The sequence below is a fragment of the Nerophis ophidion genome, linkage group LG07, assembly GCF_033978795.1.
Source record: "Nerophis ophidion isolate RoL-2023_Sa linkage group LG07, RoL_Noph_v1.0, whole genome shotgun sequence".
In the NCBI taxonomy this organism is placed as follows: domain Eukaryota; kingdom Metazoa; phylum Chordata; class Actinopteri; order Syngnathiformes; family Syngnathidae; genus Nerophis; species Nerophis ophidion.
In genome coordinates this window covers 39,440,059-39,462,150 of record NC_084617.1, presented here as the reverse complement: position 1 = coordinate 39,462,150, position 22,092 = coordinate 39,440,059, and the positions used below count along the sequence as shown (strand labels likewise).

Here is a 22,092-nt window from a genome sequence, read left to right as displayed (position 1 = left end):
AGAAGTTGGGAAAGGTGGCAATAAATACTGATAAAGTTGAGGAATGCTCAACAAACACTTTTTTGGAACATCCCACGAGTGTGAAGGCCAATTGGGAACAGGTGGGTGCCATGATTGGGTATAAAAAAAAGCTTCCCAAAATATGCTCAGTCTTTCACAAAAAAGGATGGGGCGAGGTACACCCCTTTGTCCACAACTGCTTCAGCAAATAGTCAAACAGTTTAAGAACAATATTTCTCAAAGTGCATTTGCAAGAAATGTAAGGATTTTAACATCTACGGTCCATAATATCATCAAAAGGTTCCGAGAATCTAGAGAAATCACTCCACGTAAGCGGCATTGCCGGAAACCAACAATAAATGACCGTGACCTTCGATCCCTCGGACGGCACTGTATAAAATATTGACATCAATGTCTAAAGGATATCACCACATGGGCTCAGGAACACATCAGAAAACCACTGTCACTAAATACAGTTGGTCGCTACATCTGTAAGTGCAAGTTAAAGCTCTACTATGCAAAGTGAAAGCCATTTATCAACAACATCCGGAAACGCCGCCGGGTTCTCTGTGCCCGAGATCATCTAAGATGGACTGATGTAAAGTGGAAAAGTTTTCTGTGGTCTGACAAGTGAAGTGAATTAAACGCCTCTTCCTAATAATAGCCCATGTCCAAATAGCCGTCCACAACTGATGGACGGGAATACTTTAAGGGGGAGGAAGAACAGAAAGTTTGACTTAAAGTTCAAGCTAGCGGTTGTGAAGTAAGCGGAGCAGAATTCTGGTTTGGCAGCGGCCTGGCAGTTTAACGTTGACCCAACAAAAGGGAGAACTACTGTCTCAGTCAGCAATCGATGGAAAACGGGCTCGTTTATATAGCGGAGGTAGGAAGAAAGTGGGTGACGAGATTGATGCTAATTTGTGTCAGTGGATACATCACGTTCGTGGACTGAACTACCGTGTATCCCGCAAAATGATCCGCATTAAGGCCAAGGAGTTGTATGCCACCGCGAGTGACACGAAAGACACCGGGGTGGTGTTCGGTGCAACAAGTGGCTGGCTTAATCGATTCCTGCGTCGGAACAACTTTACCCTCAGGAGGAGAACAACTGTTGCACAGAAGTACGCTCCCGTCGAGAAGATTATCAACTTCCTCGTTTTCTCTACTAAACAGAAAGAGGCCAAGAAAATCCAGCCCAAGAAGATCACCGCCATGGATGAAACAGCCGTCTGGTTTGACATGGTTGGTTTTAGTACGGTCAATGAGAGGGGCGCCCGCTCCATATGCCTCAAAACCACCGGCCACGAGAAGGCACGCGTCACGGTGGCTCTTGCAGCCAAAGCAGACGGGACAAAGCTGAAGCCTTACATTGTGTTTAAAGGTGCTGTCCGAGAATGTAAAGGCTATGCAGAGCATCCCCGGGTGATCATAGCTTCCTCCAAGAATGGCTGGTTTAATGATGACCTGACAAAGGATTGGCTCCAGAGGGCAGTGGGGAAATTTCACTTCGGACCGAGGCTACTTGCTTGGGACTCGTACCGATGCCATATCAGCGAGGCCACGAAGGCAGAGCTCAAAAGGGGCTACAACCTTACAATGGCTGTTATATCTGGAGGTTGCACAAAGTACCTGCAGGCTCCCAATGTTGTGTGGAATGGCCCTTTCAAAGCGCAGCTCCGTGACTATTATGATAACTGGATGGCTGGTGATAAAGACAAGACCTACACCAAGTCAGGGGACCTGAGAGCCCCTTCCCGCCGCCTCCTGGTCGACTGGGTCCTGGGAGCCTGGGATGCTCAACTCATTCAAGGTAGGCTAGCTGGCTGTGTGTATGTGTGTGCGTGTGTGTGTTGCAAACAGTATATACAGTATATATATATATGGGCTTCACGGTGGAAGAGGGGTTAGTGCGTCCGCCTCACAATACGAAGGTCCTGCAGTCCTGGGTTCAATCCCAGGCTCGGGATCTTTCTGTGTGGAGTTTGCATGTTCTCCCCGTGACTGCGTGGGTTCCCTCCGGGTACTCCGGCTTCCTCCCACTTCCAAAGACATGCACCTGGGATAGGTTGATTGGCAACACTAAATATGCCCTAGTGTGTGAATGTGAGTGTGAATGTTGTCTGTCTATCTGTGTTGGCCCTGCGATGAGGTGGCGACTTGTCCAGGGTGTACCCCGCCTTCCGCCCGATAGTAGCTGAGATAGGCGCCAGCGCCCCCCGCAACCCCAAAAGGGAATAAGCGGTAGAAAATGGATGGATATATATATATATATATATATAGAGAGAGAGAGAGAGAGAGATAGATAGATAGATAGATAGATAGATACATAGATAGATAGATAGATAGATAGATGGATAGATAGTACTTTATTGATTCCTTCAGGAGAGTTCCTTCAGGAAAATGAAAATTCCAGCAGCAGTGTACAGAGTTGAGATCAATTCAAATAAAAGTAAAAAGTAAATAATGGGGGTTTAAATGGAAACAAAATAGAGAAATATTACAATAAGAATAAAAACTAAAAAGCAACAATGGGAATGAAAATATAACAGTAAAATAAGAATATAACAAGACAAAGTAGGCAGTAGTGACCATGTTATGAGAACGTATTGCACTGTTATTGTTTTGCATCCCCTGTCATCCTAGTACCCCCCGACCCCCGCCCCAGAGAGGAGTTGTACAGTCTAATGGCGTGTGGGACAAAGGAGTTTTTGAGTCTATTAGTCCCGCACTTGGGATGAAGCAGTCTAGCTCTGAACAGGCTCCTCTGGCTACTGATAACGCTAGGCAGAGGGTGACTGGCGTCATCCAGGATGCTCACTAGTTTGTCAACAGTCCTCATCTCTGCCACCGTCACCAGTCTGGAGCTGTCCTTCTTAGATGTACTGCGCCCCCCCCCCAGCACACTACCATGTAGAACAGAACACTGGCAACCACAGACTGGTAGTACATCCACAGGAGTTTTTTGCAGATGTTGAAAGAGTGCAGTCTCCTGAGGAAGTACAGCCTGCTCTGTCCTTTCTTGTACTGATGGCCCGTGTTAACAGTCCAGTCCAGCTTATTGTCCACCCAAACCCCGAGGTACTTGAATGAGTCCACGGTCTGTACCTCAACTCCCTCGATCACAAGAGGGTTGTGACCGTGGACTCGACTTCCCAAAGTCAATGACCAGCTCCTTGGTCTTTGATGGATTGAGCTGCAAGAGGTTCGTGTGGCACCAGACAACAAAGTCCCTCACCAGGTTCCGAAATTCCTCCTCTCTGCACCCGACGATGGCTGTGTCATCCGCGTACTTCTGGATGTGACACAGCTCTGAGTTGTAGCAGAAGTCAGCGGTGTACAGGGTGAAGAGAAGAGGGGCTAGCACCGTTCCCTGCGGTGCTCCGGTGCTGCTGATCACAGTGTCAGACGTGATGTCCTTCAGTCTGACGTACTGTGGCCTGTCGGTGAGGTAGTTCAAAATCCAGGCAACCAGGCAGGGGTCCACTCGCATTTTGTAGAGCTTGTCCTGAAGGAGGTGAGGCTGGATGGTATTAAAGGCACTCGAGAAGTCCAGGAACAGGATCCTCACAGTGCCATTTCCCTTATCCAGATGTGAGTGGGCTCGATGCAGCAGGTAAGGGATAGCATCCTCCACACCAACGCCTGCCTGGTACTCAAACTGCAGGCTGTCCTGGGCATGTTGCACCTGTGGTCTGAGGAGGCTGAAAAAGAGCTGTTCCAATGTCTTCATTAGATGAGAGGTGAGCGCCACTGGTCTGTAGTCGTTCAGCTCACTGGGGCAGTTCTTTTTGGGAACTGGAATGATGCATGACGTCTTCCAGAGGGTGGGCACTCTTCCCAGCTGCAGGCTGAGGTTGAAGATCCTTTGAAGTGGTTCACCCAGTTCTGCAGCACAGGTCTTCAGGAGTCGGGGGTACAGCTTGTCTGGGCCTGCTGCTTTCCTTGGCTGTAGCTTCCTGAGTTGACCTCTGACCTGGTCCGCAGAGATGACTAATGTCTGCGTAGAGGTGGTGGAGGGGGGTGCTGCCATGGCTGGGGGGGAGGTTCGTTGAGCGGAGCAGAAGAGGGGGTGGCTGTGATGGGGAGTGGGGGATGGAGAGGACACGGGCTGGTTAAACCGGTTGAAGAAGTTATTCATCTCATTGGCCCTCTCTATTGTCCCCACAACAGCTCTGGTCTTTGTCTTGTGGCCTGTGATGGTTTTCACACCTTCCCAGACCTCCCTCATGTTGTTCTGCTGCAGCTTCTGCTCCAGTTTCTTCCTGTAGCTGTCCTTAGCCTCCCTCACGCGTCGTTTCACCTCCCGCTGTGCTGCTCTCATTGCCTCCCTGTCTCCACTCCTGAAGGCAGCTTTCTTTTTGTTGAGGACAGCTTTAACTTCTTGTGTTACCCAGGGTTTGTTATTAGGGTAGCACCGAACAGTCTTAGCAGGGCAGATCACGTCCACGCAGAAGTTGAGGTAATCTGTGAGACAGTGAGTCAGCCTATCAATGTCCTCACCCTGTGGAAGCAGCAAATCCCAGTCTGTGGTGTCGTAGCAGTCTCTGAGAGCATCTTCCAATTCAGGGGACCACTTCCTCACATAGCAAGTGTTAACAGGCTGTCTTTGGACCATGGGGATGTATTTTGGCCTCAAATGAACAAGATTGTGGTCAGACTTCCCTAGTGGGGGGAGGGGTGTGACCTTGTATGCATCCCTGACATTAGAATACAGTAGGGTCAATTGTCATGTTGTTTCTCGTGGGACAATCCACAGCCTGGTAAAAAGCAGCTAACGTTGAGTCCAAAGTAGCATGATTGAAGTCCCCAGAAATGATGAAAAAAGCCTCAGGATGTTTTGTCTGTAGCCTTGATGTGATGGCGTGGACCATCTCACATGCATTGGGATCGGGTCCTTTTGGCTCATAGGACTCCGGAGGCAGTGGACAGGTACCGACAGGCCAAGCGGTGTGCAGCTTCATCGGTCGCGGAAGCAAAAACTCGGACATGGGAGGAGTTCGGGGAAGCCATGGAAAAACGACTTCCGGACGGCTTCGAAGCGATTCTGGACCACCGTCCGCCGCCTCAGGAAGGGGAAGCAGTGCACTATCAACACCGTGTATGGTGCCGATGGTGTTCTGCTGACCTCAACTGCGGATGTTGTGGATAGGTGGAGGAAATACTTCGAATACCTCCTCAATCCCACCAACACATCTTCCTATGAGGAAACAGTGCCTGGGGAATCTGTGGTGGGCTCTCCTATATCTGGGGCTGAGGTTGCTGAGGTAGTTAAAAAGCTCCTCGGTGGCAAGGCCCCGGGGGTGGACGAGATCCGCCCGGAGTTCCTTAAGGCTCTGGATGCTGTGGCGCTGTTTTGGTTGACAAGACTTTGCAGCATCGCGTGGACATCGGGGGCGGTACCTCTGGATTGGCAGACCGGGGTGGTGGTTCCTCTCTTTAAGAAGGGGGACCGGAGGGTGTGTTCCAACTATCGTGGGATCACACTCCTCAGCCTTCCCGGTAAGGTTTATTCAGGTGTACTGGAGAGGAGACTACGCCGGATAGTCGAACCTCGGATTCAGGAGGAACAGTGTGGTTTTCGTCCTGGTCGTGGAACTGTGGACCAGCTCTATACTCTCGGCAGGGTTCTTGAGGGTGCATGGGAGTTTGCCCAACCAGTCTACATGTGCTTTGTGGACTTGGAGAAGGCATTCGACTGTGTCCCTCGGGAAGTCCTGTGGGGGGTGTGCTCAGAGAGTATGGGGTATCGGACTGTCTTATTGTGGCGGTCCGCTCCCTGTACGATCAGTGCCAGAGCTTGGTCCGCATTGCCGGCAGTAAGTCGAACACATTTCCAGTGAGGGTTGGACTCCGCCAAGGCTGTCCTTTGTCACCGATTCTGTTCATAACCTTTATGGACAGAATTTCTAGGCGCAGTCAAGGCATTGAGGGGTTCCGGTTTGGTAACCGCAGGATCAGGTCTCTGCTTCTTGCAGATGATGTGGTCCTGATGGCTTCATCTGACCGGGATCTTCAGCTCTCGCTGGATCGGTTCGCAGCCAAGTGTGAAGCGACCGTAATGAGAATCAGCACCTCCAAGTCCGAGTCCATGGTTCTCGCCCGGAAAAGGATGGAATGCCATCCTCGGGTTGGGGAGGAGACCTTGCCCCAAGTGGAGGGGTTCAAGTACCTAGGAGTCTTGTTCACGAGTGAGGGAAGAGTGGATCGTGAGATCGACAGGCGGATCGGTGCGGCGTCTTCAGTAATGCGGACGTTGTACCGATCCGTTGTGGTGAAGAAGGAGCTGAGCCAGAAGGCAAAGCTCTCAATTTACCGGTCGATCTACGTTCCCATCCTCACCTATGGTCATGAGCTTTGGGTCATGACCGAAAGGATAAGATCACGGGTACAAGCGGGCGAAATGAGTTTCCTCCGCCGTGTGGCGGGGCTCTCTCTTAGAGATAGGTTGAGAAGCTCTGCCATCCGGGAGAAACTCAAAGTAAAGCCGCTGCTCCTTCACATTGAGAGGAGCCAGATGAGGTGGTTCGGGCATCTGGTCAGGATGCCACCCGAACACCTCCCTAGGGAGGTGTTTAGGGCACGTCCAACCGGTAGGAGGCCACGGGGAAGACCCAGGACACGTTGGGAAGACTATGTCTCCCGGCTGGCCTGGGAACGCCTCGGGATCCCCCGGGAAGAGCTAGACGAAGTGGCTGGGGAGAGGGAAGTCTGGGTTTCCCTGCTTAGGCTGTTGCCCCCGCGACCCGCCCTCGGATAAGCGGAAGATGATGGATGGATGGATGGATGATTTGCAAATCCTTTTCAACCCATATTCAATTGAATGCACTGCAAAGACAAGAAATTTGATGTTCGAACTCATAAACTTTATTTTTTTTGCAAATGATAATTAACATTAGATTTTCATAGCTGCAACATGTGCCAAAGTAGTTGGGAAACGACATTTTCACCACTGTGTTACATCACCTTTTCGTTTAACAACATTAAATAAACGTTTGGGAACTGAGAAAATACATTTTTGAATCTTTGAAAGTGGAATTCTTTCCCATTCTTGTTTTATGTAGAGCTTCAGTCGTTCAACAATCTGGGGTCTCCGCTGTCGTATTTTACGCTTCATAATGCGCCACACATTTTCGATGGGAGACAGGTCTGGACTGCAGGCAGGCCAGGAAATTACCCACACTCTTTTTTTTACGAAGCCACCATGTTGTAACACGTGCTGAATGTGGCTTGGCATTGTCTTGCTGAAATAAGCAGGGGCATCCATGAAAAGGATGCCGCTTAGATGGCAGCATATGTTGCTCCAAAACCTGTAGGCACCTTTCAGGATTAATGGTGCCTTCACAGATGTGTAAGATACCCATGACATACCATCACAGATGCTGGCTTTTGAACTTTGCGTCAATAACAGTCTGGATGGTTCGCTTCTCCTTTGGTCCGGATGACACAATGTCGAATATTTTCAAAAACAATCTGAAATGTGGACTTTTCAGACCACAGAACACTTTTCCACTTTGCATCAGTCCATTTTAGATGATCTCGGACCCAGAGAAGCCTGCGGCGTTTCTGGATGTTGTTGATGAATGGCTTTAGGTTTGCAAAGTAGAGCTTTAACGTGCACTTACCAATGTAGCAACCAACTGTATTTAGTGACAGTGGTTTTCTGAAGTGTTCCTGAGCCCATGTGGTGATACACTTTAGAGATTGATGTCGGTTTTTGATACAGTTCCGTCTGAGGGATCGAAGGTCACGGTCATTCAATGGTGGTTTCCGGCCATGCCGCTTACGTGGAGTGATTTCTCCAGATTCTGTGAACCTTTTGATGATATTATGGACCGTAGATGTTGAAATCCCTAAATGGCTTGCAATTGCACTTTAAGAAACATTGTTCTTAAACTGTTTGACTCTTTGCTCACCCAGTTGTGGACAAAGGGGTGTACCTCGCCCCATCTTTTCTTGTGAAAGACTGAGTATTTTTTGGGAAGCTTTTTTTATACCCAATCATGGCACCCACCTGTTCCCAATTAGCCTGCACACCTTTGGGATGTTCCAAATAAGTGTTTGTTGAGCATTCCTCAACTTTATCAGTATTTATTGCCACCTTTCCCAACTTCTTTGTCACATATTGCTGGCATCAAATTCTAAAGTTAATGATTATTTGCAAAAGAAAAAATGTTTATCAGTTTGAACATCAAATATGTTGTCTTTGTAGCATATTCAACTGAATATGGGTTAAACTGATTTGCAAATCACTGTATTCCGTTTATATTTACATTTAACACGATTTCCCAAATCATATGGAAACTGGGTTTGTACATGTATAATATTATATATATATATATATATATATATATATATATATATATATATATTAGGGGTGGGCAAATTAGTGCGTTAATTATGAGTTAACTTATCAATCTATTAACGCCGACAATTATTTTATCGCACATTTGCGTATGTTGTTTACATGCTTTTATTTTGTTAACGCCTTTTCTTAACAAGATGGCGTCGCCCGGCGTCGAGGGGCTCTTGGTAAAGATGGAACATTTGGCAAAAATACCGGACAATTCTGCAAATTTCATGGCTGTCTTACAGCGTGGTCACTCCGGGATCACTTACCAGACAATTCTGAATGTGGATAGATCGGGCCGTTTTGGACTGAATGACGCGTGCTTGCTAGACTGGCTAGCTAGCATGGGAATACTTTGCCAGCTACATCCAGCGGGCTGTGAAGCAGCGGAGTATATGTGTTGTCTGTTTATTTATGAATAATGCAGACGAGGAGTGTTGGCTGAGTTCTTAACGTTTGCTTTCAGAGCGTGCATATCACAACATACAAGATGCCGTCATGGCGACACAACCTATACCGGGCTACCGCGCATGCTCGTCACTCCTGTTGCATGCTGGGTAGGGTAGTTATTTTATTTCCTGGCTCATAACATCACAATATAGTACCAGGTATATGATGCGTTCAGTTTATCAAAGCACCAAGCAAACAATCGGAAAATTCCCATCATATCAATTCCTAGATATGGTCATAATTATTTTAAGTGCCCTACGCAGAATAAACACAACATTATTAATATTGCCACTACGGATAATTTGGTAAAAAATTCCCTAAAACAGCCCACTACCTATAATATAGGTTTTTTAAACATAAGATCCCTGATAAAAAAAATGTTTCTGCTGTTACCTCAGAAATTGCCTGTTCAGATGTTATGATTGTGGCTCAGACATTTGTACGTAGATTATATTTATTTTCCATAACAAACAGGATAACTTAAATACCCTGGCAGTGGCAATAAGCTTAAATGTTTGTATTTACATTTTTTGAGTTGATTTTCATAAAATATGCTATTTAACTGCTACTGTTTAACAAGGACTGATTTAAATTGTGTTTGTACAACAAATGTTTTGGGGGGGAATATGTGGGGGAATATTCCAATAAAGGTGCACTACACACTACTTTTGAATTCATTATTGGGCTTTGCGCATACAATGCAGTTAATCGCGATTAATCAGAGAAATAGTGCAATTAACTTCGATTAAAATTTTTAATCGTTGCCCAGCCCTAATATATATATATGTATATATATATAAATCACTAGTTAGAGTATTTTTTAAAAGTAATTACAAACCCCGTTTCCATTTGAGTTGGGAAATTGTGTTAGATGTAAATAAAAACAGAATACAATGATTTGCAAATCATTTTTAACCCATATTCAGTTGAGTATGCTACAAGGACAACATATTTGATGTTAAAACTGATAAACATTTTTTTGTTTGCAAATACAGTTTATTGTAAGCTAAATCGTGATGATAAATACTATATATGCACTTGATGTAAACAAGCAAACGATTAGATCACAGGCGTCAAACTCAAGATCAGATGCCACTTCTTTTTATTTGGCCCTCGAAAGCCTGGAAATAAAATGTATCAATAAAGTATTGTGACTTTTCTCATTAAATGTATTCTTTCTTTGTATTTCGGGCAAAAAATGTATTTTACAATATGTAATCGCAAATGATCTTTACTTAAATATTGTATATGTTTGCAAAATTATATCATCAAACATTCAAACTATTTTTAAATAGAAATACATACTAATAATTACGATTTTAAAGCAAGTTATCCATCAAATATGTGCAATGTAAAAGTAGCAAAAGATCTCATGGTAAAATTGTGAAATTTACTGTGTTTTTTACACCATTTTGTCTAAATGAAAAAAACAGTACTTGTTTTACTGCAATAAACTGTGGTGCTATTTTGACATTTACAGTAAGACAATATCTACAGTTGTTGATTTGCGGTAAAAAAACAAAAAACAAAAAAAAACCTGTCAGCTCAGTTGCCAACATTTTACTGTAAAATTGCATTTTTTTATTTACAGTAAAAAAAAATCCAATGTAAATTTTACAGTAAAATTCTGGCAACTGAGCTGTTTTTTGGGTTGTTGTTTTTTTACTGTAAAAACAGCAGTACTGTTTCTTCCATTTACAGTAATACACACTACATTTTGAGGTGAAATTATTGCAACTTACCATATTTTTTTTACATTTTAGTTTTAAAAAAAATACAAATAAAATGCATTAAAAATTGTGTAATAATAGCTTATTGGCTAAGTTGTGACAACAAGCCTGAAATGTTAGTACTTTATTAAAATGACCCCAAATACAGAATGCAGAGTTTGTATTCAGTTTTTCTTCATGACGTCTTTGATCCAGAGGAGTTGCTTGGCTGAGAGAAAGGAGTACACTCCAGGGATTTGGCCACATTTCTGAGGTCCAAACGAAGTTACTCCGACCAGATCTCCTTTGCACACCAGCGGACCACCAGAGTCCCCCTAAAGACAAAAAGACTTGTTCGTTTGGGCAACACCCCCACACAACTATGCACTTACCTGGCAGGTGTCCGCCTCCTTTTTGCCATCAGACCCAGCACATATCATGTCCTTGGTGATGATGGGGTTGAAGTTGTAGTATTTAGAAGAGTTGCACTTGACTCTGTCCACGACGGTGACGTTGACGGACATGAGGACATTGGACATCTTCCTGACTATGTTGCTGGTCCACCCCCACCCGGCCACCATGCAGCTGCTGCCAGCCAAGGGATCTTTGTCGCTCTTCGGCAACCGCAGAACATTTACCGCCTTGGTGGGCTTCACAGCGCCGTCCAACTGGAAAAAGACAGTTGATTGCGGTTTGAAACGCTTCCTGAAGCTGAAGCTGAAGCTGCTTTCAAAAATGTTAGATCAAATACATTTTCAGAATTTTTATAAATGTATTCTTTGTATTTATAATACAGGTATTAATTCATATAAAATTCAAAAAATAATTAATTATTTACATAAAACAATGATAAATTCTGCAACTGAGCTACCAGTTGATTTTACTGTAAAAACTACAATCGATGTTTTTACTGGGAAATACTGTAAATGTAAAAAAATCTACCACTCTTATTTCACAGTAAAAAACTAGCAGATCTATCTCCAGAATTTTACTGTAAAATCTATGGTCGTTGTTTTTTTTTTTTTTTTTTTTTTACAGTGAATTGCTATATATGGAAAAACCCTACCGCTGTTAATTTTACTGTAAAATGTTGGCGACTGAGCTGCCCTGTCACATTTTTAATCAATTTAATTCTATGAATTAAAAAAAAAAAATTTTTGTATTTAATTCATCAAAATGAGCATTAATACGGATATTAAATTATATAAAGTTATACAAAAATTGTTTGATTATTTACATAAAATCACTAAAAGAATTCTGGTGTTTCAGCTACCAGTTGGTCTTACTGTAAAATCTACACTTGATGTTTTAACTGGGAATTACTGTAAATGGAAAAAATCTACCACTGTTATTTTTACAGGAAAATTCTGGTGACTGAGCTGCTAGTTTTTTATTGTATGGTCGTTGTTTTTACAGTCAATTGCTGTAAATGGAAAAACCCTACCATTGTTAATTTTACTGTAAAATGTTGCCGACTGAGCTGCCTGCGCTGTCACGCTTTTGATCAATTTATTTGATAAATTTATATAAATCTTTTTTTTGTATTTTATTAATCAATATGGGTATTAATGCAGGTATTCATTCATATAAAATTGTATACAAATTAATTGATTATTTATGTGTTTAAATGTATGTGTGCATATATATATATATATGTACATATGTATGCATTTGTAAATATATGTATGTATCTATATGTATATATCAGTGGTTTTTAACCTTGTTGGAGGTACCGAACCCCACCAGTTTCATATGCGCATTCACCGAACCCTTCTTTAGTGAAAAATAAAATGTTTTTCAACTTCTAGACAAAGTTATATGTTTTTGGGAACACTTTAGTATGAGTAACATATTCTAAGTAACGAAGATTTAATTTAGAGTTATTTGAACACTAGGGAAACATATTCTAAGTAATAAAGACTTAATTTAGAGTTATATGGTTAGAGTTAGGGTCAGGGTTAGAGGTTTAGGGTTATGATAAGGCCATGCCGAATAAGGCATTGATAAGTACTTAATAATGACTAATTAAGAGCCACTATGTTACCAATTGCATGTCAATAAGCAACTGATTAATGGTGAATATGTTCCCCATACTAAAGTGTTTGTGAGGACTGGTGGGCATTGTGATGCCGGGTTCAATTCCCTCGAGGATGCGTGGACCTGAACATAACAAAGGTAGGATCTTAAAATATTTATTTAACAAAAAAGGGAGCTCTGAACAGAAATACTGGAGCTAATAAAAAGGCAAACCAAAAACGCTAGTATGAAAACTAGGAAGTAAAAATAGACCAACTTAAATAGCACGTTGGCACAAAAGAGAAAACAAATCATCAGTATGTAAGCTGGACAAAACAAGTGGCTTAGCGTGAGAAGCTAGCGAGAATAGAAATACTTGCGAGAAAGCAAATGATCAAAAATCCAGACGTACAGTGGCGTGAAAGCAAACTATGAACCCAGACCGAATGAACAGAGAAGACTGGCTTAAATAGGTGGGTGATAATTAGTAGCAGGTGTGCGGGGGGAGACTAGCAGGTGGACTGATGAGTGACCATGGTGACAAAGCAAACAGGAAATAAGGAGTCGGAGAAATATACAAAATGGAAAAATAAATAGTGTAGATCTGAGCAGCAGATCGCAACAGTGTTACCATGTTTTTTTTTACTGGTGCACAAAATGAACTGTGCATGAAATTCACCTTGTTCAAACAACAAAACCAACACAGTGCATAGACCCACAACAAATTTACACACCTGCAAATCAATCAGCTGTTGCTGTATCCGTAATAGGCCGATAGGGAGAAGTTTGTATTTACACGATGAGTCGGGTGTGTTATATATATATATGTGTATATATATATATATATATATATATATATATATATATATATATATATATATATGTATATATATATATATATACATATATATATATATATATTTGTATATATATATATGTATATATATATATACACGTATATATATATATATATATATATATATATGTGCATGTGTATATATATATATATATACAGTATATGTATGCATGTATGTGTATATATATACACACATAAATACATAAATACATTTCAAAAATTAACTCTACTAACTTTTATACCATCACATAAGCAAAATGTACACACTTTCCTCAGTATGTATGAATGCTGCAATATAATGCCTAATCCAGCACCCCCGCGACCCCGGAAGAGGCAAGCGGTAGGGAATGGATGGATGGATGGATATCATAGCAACCCTTAAAGGCCTATTGAAACCCACTACTACCGACCACGCAGTCTAATAGTTTATATATCAATGATGAAATATTAACATTGCAACACATCCCTATACGGCCGGTTAAGTTTACTGAATTGCAATTTAAAATTTCCCGCGAGGTATTCTGTTGAAAACGTCACGGAATGATGACGCGTATGATGACGTGTGCGCATTACGTCACCGGTGGTAGCGGACATGTTCTCCCAGCACCGATCATGGCTAAAAGTAGTCTGTTTTTATCGCATAATTACACAGTATTCTGGACATCTGGGTTGCTGAATCTTTTGCAATTTTTTCAAATAATAATGGAGACTACAAAGAAGAAAGATGTCTGTGGAAAGTGGTGTATTGCAGCCGGCTGTAGCAACACAAACACAGCCAGTGTTTCTTTGTTTGTTGTGAAGCTTTTATATGGAACAGAGCGGTCAAGCGAACATGTTTCTCTCCCACATGTCAACCGACAGGTGTCGGTGAGAAAATTGTGGTAATAAGTCGGCTCTTACCGTAAACATGAGCGGAGCTTGTGTCGTTCCTCCAACAGCTGTCAAAGAGGCAGCTGCGACTTTCTTGGCTCCTCTGTGGCTTCCCTCAGAGACACTGGCGGTCACCACACCCCTCCGATTTTCAGGTATGACTATATAATCTGACTAAAACACTAGTAACACAATAGGCAGATAAGCGATTTTCCAGAATCATCCTAGTAAATGTGTCTAATAACATCTGAATCGCTCCCACTGCCCTCGTCTTTTTTTTTCTTCTTTTTTTTCTTCTAGTCCTTCCTCCTCGCTCAAATTAATGGGGAAATTGTCGCTTTCTCAGTCCGAATCGCTCTAGCTGCTGGTGGCCATGATTGTAAACAATGTGAGGATGTGAGGAGCTGTACAACTAGTGACGTCACGTGCACATCGTCTGCTACTTCCGGTACAGGCAAGGCTTTTTTATTAGTGACCAAAAGTTGCAAACTTTATCGTGGATGTTCTCTAGTAAATCCTTCAGCAAAAATATGGCAATATCGCGAAATGATCAAGTATGACACATAGAATGGACCTGCTATCCCCGTTTAAATAAGAAAATCTCATTTCAGTAGGCCTTTAAATAGCAACAATCTAGAGGACGACGTTGCAGCAATGAAACCAAGACAAAGGAAGCACATTGTTGAATTTCTGTACATCTCTACGCTGAATCGGACAACTCACCTTAAGCAACATGAGGTCATTGACCCTTGAACTTTTATCGTAGCAGGGGTGAGGAAATTGGCCATTGACCTTTCTTTTCTGGCAGGGATCCTTGTTCGTCTTCGTCCTGTCGTGCACACCGAGCAGCACCCTCTCGATCCTGTGTGCAACCAAGAGTCATCGTCATCAAGGCTGCGTAGCCCTTTTAATAAAGACGGATTACAAAAACGTAATTCCTTTGGATCGGCTTTCACCACACAACATATGCGCAGTTTAAAAAACAAACTCGGTTTTACAGTAAAAAAAAAACTTGGAAGCTCAGTTTCTACAATTTTACTGTAAAAATAACAGTGCTACTGCTTTTCTATGTACATTATTTCTTTTTAAAAAGCAACCATCGTAAATTGTACTTTAAGACTCTGGCCACTGAGCGGCAAATTCTATTTTACTGTAAAATCTAATGTTTTTACGGTGAAAACACTACTGTTTTCACCGTAAAATATATATAAATTCTGGCGACTGAGCTGCCAGTTTTTTTAACTGTAAAATCTACATATGTTTTATAGTGAATTACTGTCAATGGATACATGTTACCACAGTTATTTTTACTGTAAAATCCTGGCAACAGAGCATTTTTTTTACTGTAAAATGTGTCTTCAGTGAATTACTGTAAATGGAAACCTGTTACGTACCATAGTTATTTTTACTGTAAAATCCTGGCAACATACCTGTTTTTTTTTTTTTTACAGTTTTTTTTCAGTGAAAGACACTTGTAAACATGTTAGTCTATTAACTAATGCTAACAACACTCGCTTAATTGCATTACATAAAGCACAGATACATTTCCATGAAAACACTCCTACAGACATCTCACGGGATGGTTTAGTAAGTAAGAATTGTTTTAGTTATATTGTAAAACTTAAAGGGCAAGACCTATGTAAGCGTCAATATATACCTTGATGTTACAGAAAAAAGCCCAAATGTTTTTTTAACCGATTTCCAAGCTCTAAAAGGGTGAATTTGGCGATTTAAACGCCTTTCAATTGTTCGCTGTCGGAGCGATTACCTTTCACCCGTGATGTTACAACGGGAAGCAATCCGTCATTTTCTCAAACGCATTACACACACAAGTCAAATCAGCTCTGTTATTTTCCGTTTTTTCGACTGTTTTCCGTATCTTGGAGACATCATGCCTCGCCGGTATGTTGTCGGAGGGTGTAACAACACAATCAGGGACGGATTCAAGTTGATTTACTTGGAGTGTGCATCGATTAGCACGGCATGCTAATCGATGCTAACATGCTATTTAGGCTAGCTGTATGTACATATTGCATCGTTATGCCTCATTTGTAGCTGTATTTGCATCCAGCCTTTCCCTCCACCCACATTTGATGCCAAACAAACACATACCAATCGACGGATACAAGTTGCACCAGTGTCAAAAGATGCGAAAGTCCCTCGTTTGTTCTGCACATTTTACCGACGATAGCGATGCTACGACAGAGATGTGTGGATATCTTGCGACACTCAAAGCAGATGCATTTCCAACGATAAAGTCAACAAAATCCCAAAGGTGAGTTTTGTTGATATTATTGAGACATATTGAGACTATCAGACATATTTGGTCACGGCATGACTGCCAGCTAATCGATGCTAACATGCTATTTAGGCTAGCTGTATGTACATTTGTACCTATATTTTCATCCAGCCTTTCCCTCCACACACATTTAATGCCAAACAAACACTTACCAATCGACGGATTTAAGTTGCTCCAGTGGTCAAAAGATGCAATCGTTGGTTTGAAGGCGATCACGGAATAGCTTCAATAGCTATTCGCTCAATAGCTTCAGTTTCTTCTTCAATTTTGTTTTCGCTATCTGCCTCCACACTCCAACCATCCATTTTAATACATGCGTAATCTGTTGAATCACTTAAGCCGCTGAAATCCGAGTCTGAATCCGAGCTAATGTCGCTATATCTTGCTGTTCTATCCGCCATGTTTGTTTGTATTGGCATCACTATGTGACATCACAGGAAAATGAACAGGTGGATTTCCAGATAGCGAAAATCAGGCACTTTAAAGCCTTTTTTCGGGATATTCCATGATGGGTAAAATTAAAAAAAAAAACTTCGAAAAATAAAATAAGCCACTGGGAACTGATTTTTATTGGTTTTAACCCTTCTGAAATTGTGATAATGTTCCCCTTTAAACCTTGCTTGGAGTGATGAATGAAGAATCTATAAGAGTCTAAACCCTGAGAATGGATGGACGAACACAGCAGTCAAGTTGGGAAAAAAAAACTTGTTAACAAACTGGTTTATAAGATGGCACAATAGCACAAATAATAAAACACTTTCAAAGTCAGGTGTGTCCAAATCTTTTACCTGGGGAGACCCCATGTGGCTTTAAAAATGTGGCCAGGGGCCGAAAGTTGACTGATTCAAAGTAATGTTGTATCGTCGGTGATCACTCGAAACGAGTATGTTTGTCCTCCTGTTGGTTGGATTGCCTTCAGGGGAACGCCTGTGCGTGAAATCTTTTAAAGTGGGGAGACTGGTGCACAGACAGCCACCAAACCGTCCTTGACAAAGTGAAGGCCAGGGTCCAATACTATGGAGCCATCTTTGCTGCAGCCATCCACCGCCTTTGTGACCGTTGTGAAGCTTTTATGCGACCATCATCTGCTCACTCCGCCGTTGCGGTCTTTTTTGACGAGGGAGACGCGTAGACTCCAACGTTACTTCTTCGCTGTGGGGAGCTGTATCCGGTGGCAAGGGAAATTTAGGACGACCAGCACCTCCTCACAGCTGCAGGAGGCTGCCGGAGCTCCTGTCTGTCGGACGACCACCTATGGTGCACGCCTTCCAGCACTTGCTTTTCTCTCAGGGTGTGCTCCCCTAGCCTTATATATATATATATATATATATATTGTATATATATACATATATATATATATGTGTGTGTGTACTGTATATACATGTGTATGTATGTATGTGTGTGTGTACTCTATATACACATGTATATATATTAATATATACATATATATATACAGTACAGATACATATAATCACACACACACATATATATATATATGTGTGTGTGTGTATCTGTACTGTATATATATATATATATATATATATATATATATATATATATATATATATATATATATATATATATATATATATATATATATATATATGTGGGCTTCACGGTGGCAGAGGGGTTAGTGCGTCTGCCTCACAATACGAAGGTCCTGCAGTCCTGGGTTCAAATCCAGGCTCGGGATCTTTCTGTGTGGAGTTTGTATGTCCTCCCCGTGAATGCGTGGGTTCCCTCCGGGTACTCCGGCTTCCTCCCACTTCCAAAGACATGCACCTGGGGATAAGTTGATTGGCAACACTAAATTGGCCCTAGTGTGTGAATGTGAGTGTGAATGTTGTCTGTCTATCTGTGTTGGCCCTGCGATGAGGTGGCGACTTGTCCAGGGTGTACCCCGCCTTCCGCCCGATTGTAGCTGAGATAGGCGCCAATGCCCCCCGCGACCTCAAAAGGGAATAAGCGGTAGAAAATGGATGGATGGATGGATATATATATGTGTGTGTGAATGTGTACATATATGCATGTATATGTGTGTATGTATATGTACTGTATATGTATGTGTATATATATGTGTACATGTATATGTGTATATATATATATATATGTATACATATATATGTATGTATATATATATATGTATATATATATATATATATATGATTACACATTACAATTCATATATAATTAATTATTATTAATTATTATAATTGGTTATTGAGAGTATGTGAAAATTTGACCCCTAACTTGCTTCTTGTGTTACAACCTTCTTGAGGTTTTTAAGTCATTTAGAAATAGCAAACAGCTAAAACGTGCCAAGCATAAATAAGAGTGTGTGGTTTGCATTTCTCCCATCATCCCTTGTAATGGAAGAAAATAGGTGTAGATTTGATTTGTTATATGCTGATTGGACGTTTTCTTTAAAATATCCACAAAGTTCAGTAAGAAGGTTATGTTCTGTGAGACCATGTTTGTTAAATTTTGTGCTGGTTGAATTTTTTTTCTGCATCTTGACTAGGGAAGGTTGTTTGGATTGAGTAATATAAATACATGCTGTGCACCGTCTATCTTTGATCAATGACTACTGACTTGCGTTTCCTTGAAGAGTCCACACCTGGCATGGTTGCCTATTGGTCCCTGCCAAGCCTGTGTCATGAGTCAAAAAAAAAGAAAGAAAATACCCATGCACTGGACACCCCTGCTCAAATGTGTTTTTTATCGGCTGGTTGTTTTTTTTTTTTTCAAATAATTTTTAGTATGGCTGTTATCTGAGAAAAACATCTATAAAATAGCTGCACCGTTCAAAGTGGGTTCAAAGAGCTCAAAGTGTAAGAAAAAAGTAGAGGTTTATTGTCCGAAATTTACGGTATTTGCTTTATTGGAACACTGATATTTTAGTATTTCCCTGGTGAGTGTCTTACCCAGTACAGTGAGCAGCAGTCAGCACCCACATTAAATCGATGAGAACTCCTCCACATAATGGCGCTTTCTTCTCCAGCAGAGCCATGTAGGGCAGCGAGTGTGGCCTCACTTCTTTGCCCCCGATAATCTCCGCCGCGTCACCTATACCAACAAATGTACAAATTCCAAAACCAGTGAAGTTGGCACGTTGTGTACTGTAAATGGTAAATGAAAACAGAACACAATGATTTGCAAATCCTTTTAGCTTATATGGAATCGAATAGACTGCAAAAAAAAAGGTATATTTTAATGTTCAAACTGAGAAATGTTTTTTTTTTGTGTGCAAATAATCATTAACTTAGAATTTAATGTCACAGGGGCATTTTTACCACTGTGTTCCATGGCCTTTCCCTTTAACAACACTCAGTTTGGGAACTGAGGAGAGCATTTTTTAAATCTTTTCAGGTGGAGTTTCTCTTAGGTCCACAGGGCACAACTTCCACAGTTTCCAAAAACAATGGTCTGACAATCGTCAGACCATAGAACACTTTTCCACTTTGCATCAGTCCATCTTAGATGAGCTCAGGCCCAGCGAAGCCAGCAGCGTTTCTGGGTGTTGTTGATAAATGGCTTTCGCTTTATACTGTAGAGTTACTGTAGTTACTGACAATGGTTTTCTGAAGTGTTTCTGATCACATGTGGCTCAGAAACACACCAATGTCAGTTTTTGTTGCATTACCGCCTGAGGGATCGAAGTTCACGGGCATTCAATGTTGGTTTTCAGCATTGCTGCTTATGTGCAGTGATTTCTCCAGATTTTCTGAACCCATCCATCCATCCATCCATTTTCTGTCGCATATTCCCTTTGGGGTCGCGGGGGACGCTGGTGCTTATCTAAGCTACAATATTACGGACCATAGATTGTGAAATCCCTAAATTTCTTGCAATAGCTCGTTGAGAAATGTTGTTCTTAAAAAATTTGCTCAGGCGTTTATTGACAAAGTGGTGACCCTCGCCCCATCCTTGTTTGTGAATGACTGAGCATTTCATGGAAGCTGCTTTTATACCCAATCATGGCACCCACCTGTTCCCAATTAGCCTGTTCACCCGTGGGATGTTCCAAATAAGTGTTTGATGAGCATTCCTCAACTTTTACACTCTTTTTTGCCACTTGTGCCAGCTATTTTGAAAAATGTTACAGGCATCAAATTCCAAATGAGCTAATATTGGAAAAAAAAATTAAGTTTTCCAGTTAAATATCTTGTGTTTGCAGTCTATTCAATTGAATGTAAGTTTAAAAGGATTTGCAAATCATTATAATCTGTTTTTATTTACCATTTACACAACGTGCCAACTTCACTAGTTTTGGGTTTTGTAATAATAAATGCAGGCATGACTAATAATTCTCGTTTTCACTCACCGGCTGTGGCGATGAGAAGAGCTGCGGCACACAGGAAGCCGCTCAAATAAGGCGTTGAGAACATTGTGATCTCGACCAAGTCCACCTTGAGGCATGCTCGTCTTTCTCTTATATGCTGAGAGGATGCAAAGAGCATGAGTCAGCAAAACGACCACATCGCACATCTTGGTTTGACAGTTCCTCACATGGAATACACAAGAAGACTGAGTCACCAGAATGTGTGAGAAAACTGATGTCTACTAGTAAGTGATTTATTCCAGTGAATTCATGTACGCCACGTGAATATTCATCCTCAACTCAATGTACTACACCACAGGGGGTTCGTGACCCCAACGTCAGAGGTGTCAAAGTCGTTTTTACTGAGGACCACATCGCAGTTGTGTCCCTCAGAGGGCCATTTCTAACAGTGAATACTATTATTACACAATTTTTTACTGCATTTTTTGTAGATTTTTTTACAAACTAAAATGTAAACAGAATATGCGACGTTGGCAATACATTCATCTCAAAATTGAGTTTATATTACTGTAAACGGAAAAAGAGTATTGCTTTTCTTATGGTTAAAAAACAGACATCTCAGTTGCCAGAATTTTATTGTAAAATTTACTTTTTTTTACTGTAAATAAAAAAACTGCAATTTTACAGCATAATTTTGACACCTGAGCTGCCAGATTTTTCAGTGTATTACAGTACATGCCAAAACGTTACCAGTTTATTACAGTAAAAAAAATATATATATTTTTTTCATTTAAAGAAAAGTGCTATAAAAACCACAGTAAATTTCACATTTTTAACATGAAATCTATTGCTACTTTTATATAACACAATTTTATACCTATCATTATTATTAGTATTTATTTCTATTTAAAAAACATTTTTAACGTTTGATTAAATATGTTTGCATAATTACACAATATCTAAGTTAACATAATTTGCGATTACATGGAGTACATTGTTTTTTTCTCCCAAAATGGAAAGAAAAATACATTTAGTAAGAAAAGTTACAGTAATCTATTGATACATATTATTTCCAGGCTTTCGAGGGCCAAATAAAATGAAGTGGCGAGGGCAGGGTTCGGCAACCTTCAGCATGCAACGAGCCATTGGAGCTCATTTCCCCCCAAATAAAACCCACCTAGAGCCACAAACTATGTTAGATTCCTAAAATGACGATAACACCACTTTTAGTTTCCTTACACGTGCGCTATAGGACTTATGAAA

At 41.3% G+C, this 22,092-nt stretch overlaps 1 protein-coding gene across 1 annotated transcript; it reads right to left on the bottom strand.

Annotated features, from left to right (window-relative positions):
- Positions 1 to 10,636: 10,636 nt before the first annotated feature.
- On the bottom strand, positions 10,637 to 21,027 carry LOC133556330 (granzyme A-like). Its single transcript, XM_061906144.1, has 5 exons — positions 20,872 to 21,027; positions 19,472 to 19,613; positions 14,972 to 15,110; positions 10,899 to 11,174; positions 10,637 to 10,841 (listed from the first exon to the last, which is right to left on the bottom strand). Exons 1-5 carry the CDS (start codon positions 21,005 to 21,007, stop codon positions 10,692 to 10,694), a joined length of 843 nt encoding a protein of 280 aa, XP_061762128.1. The 5' UTR covers positions 21,008 to 21,027; the 3' UTR covers positions 10,637 to 10,691.
- Between the last annotated feature and the right edge of the window lie 1,065 nt (positions 21,028 to 22,092).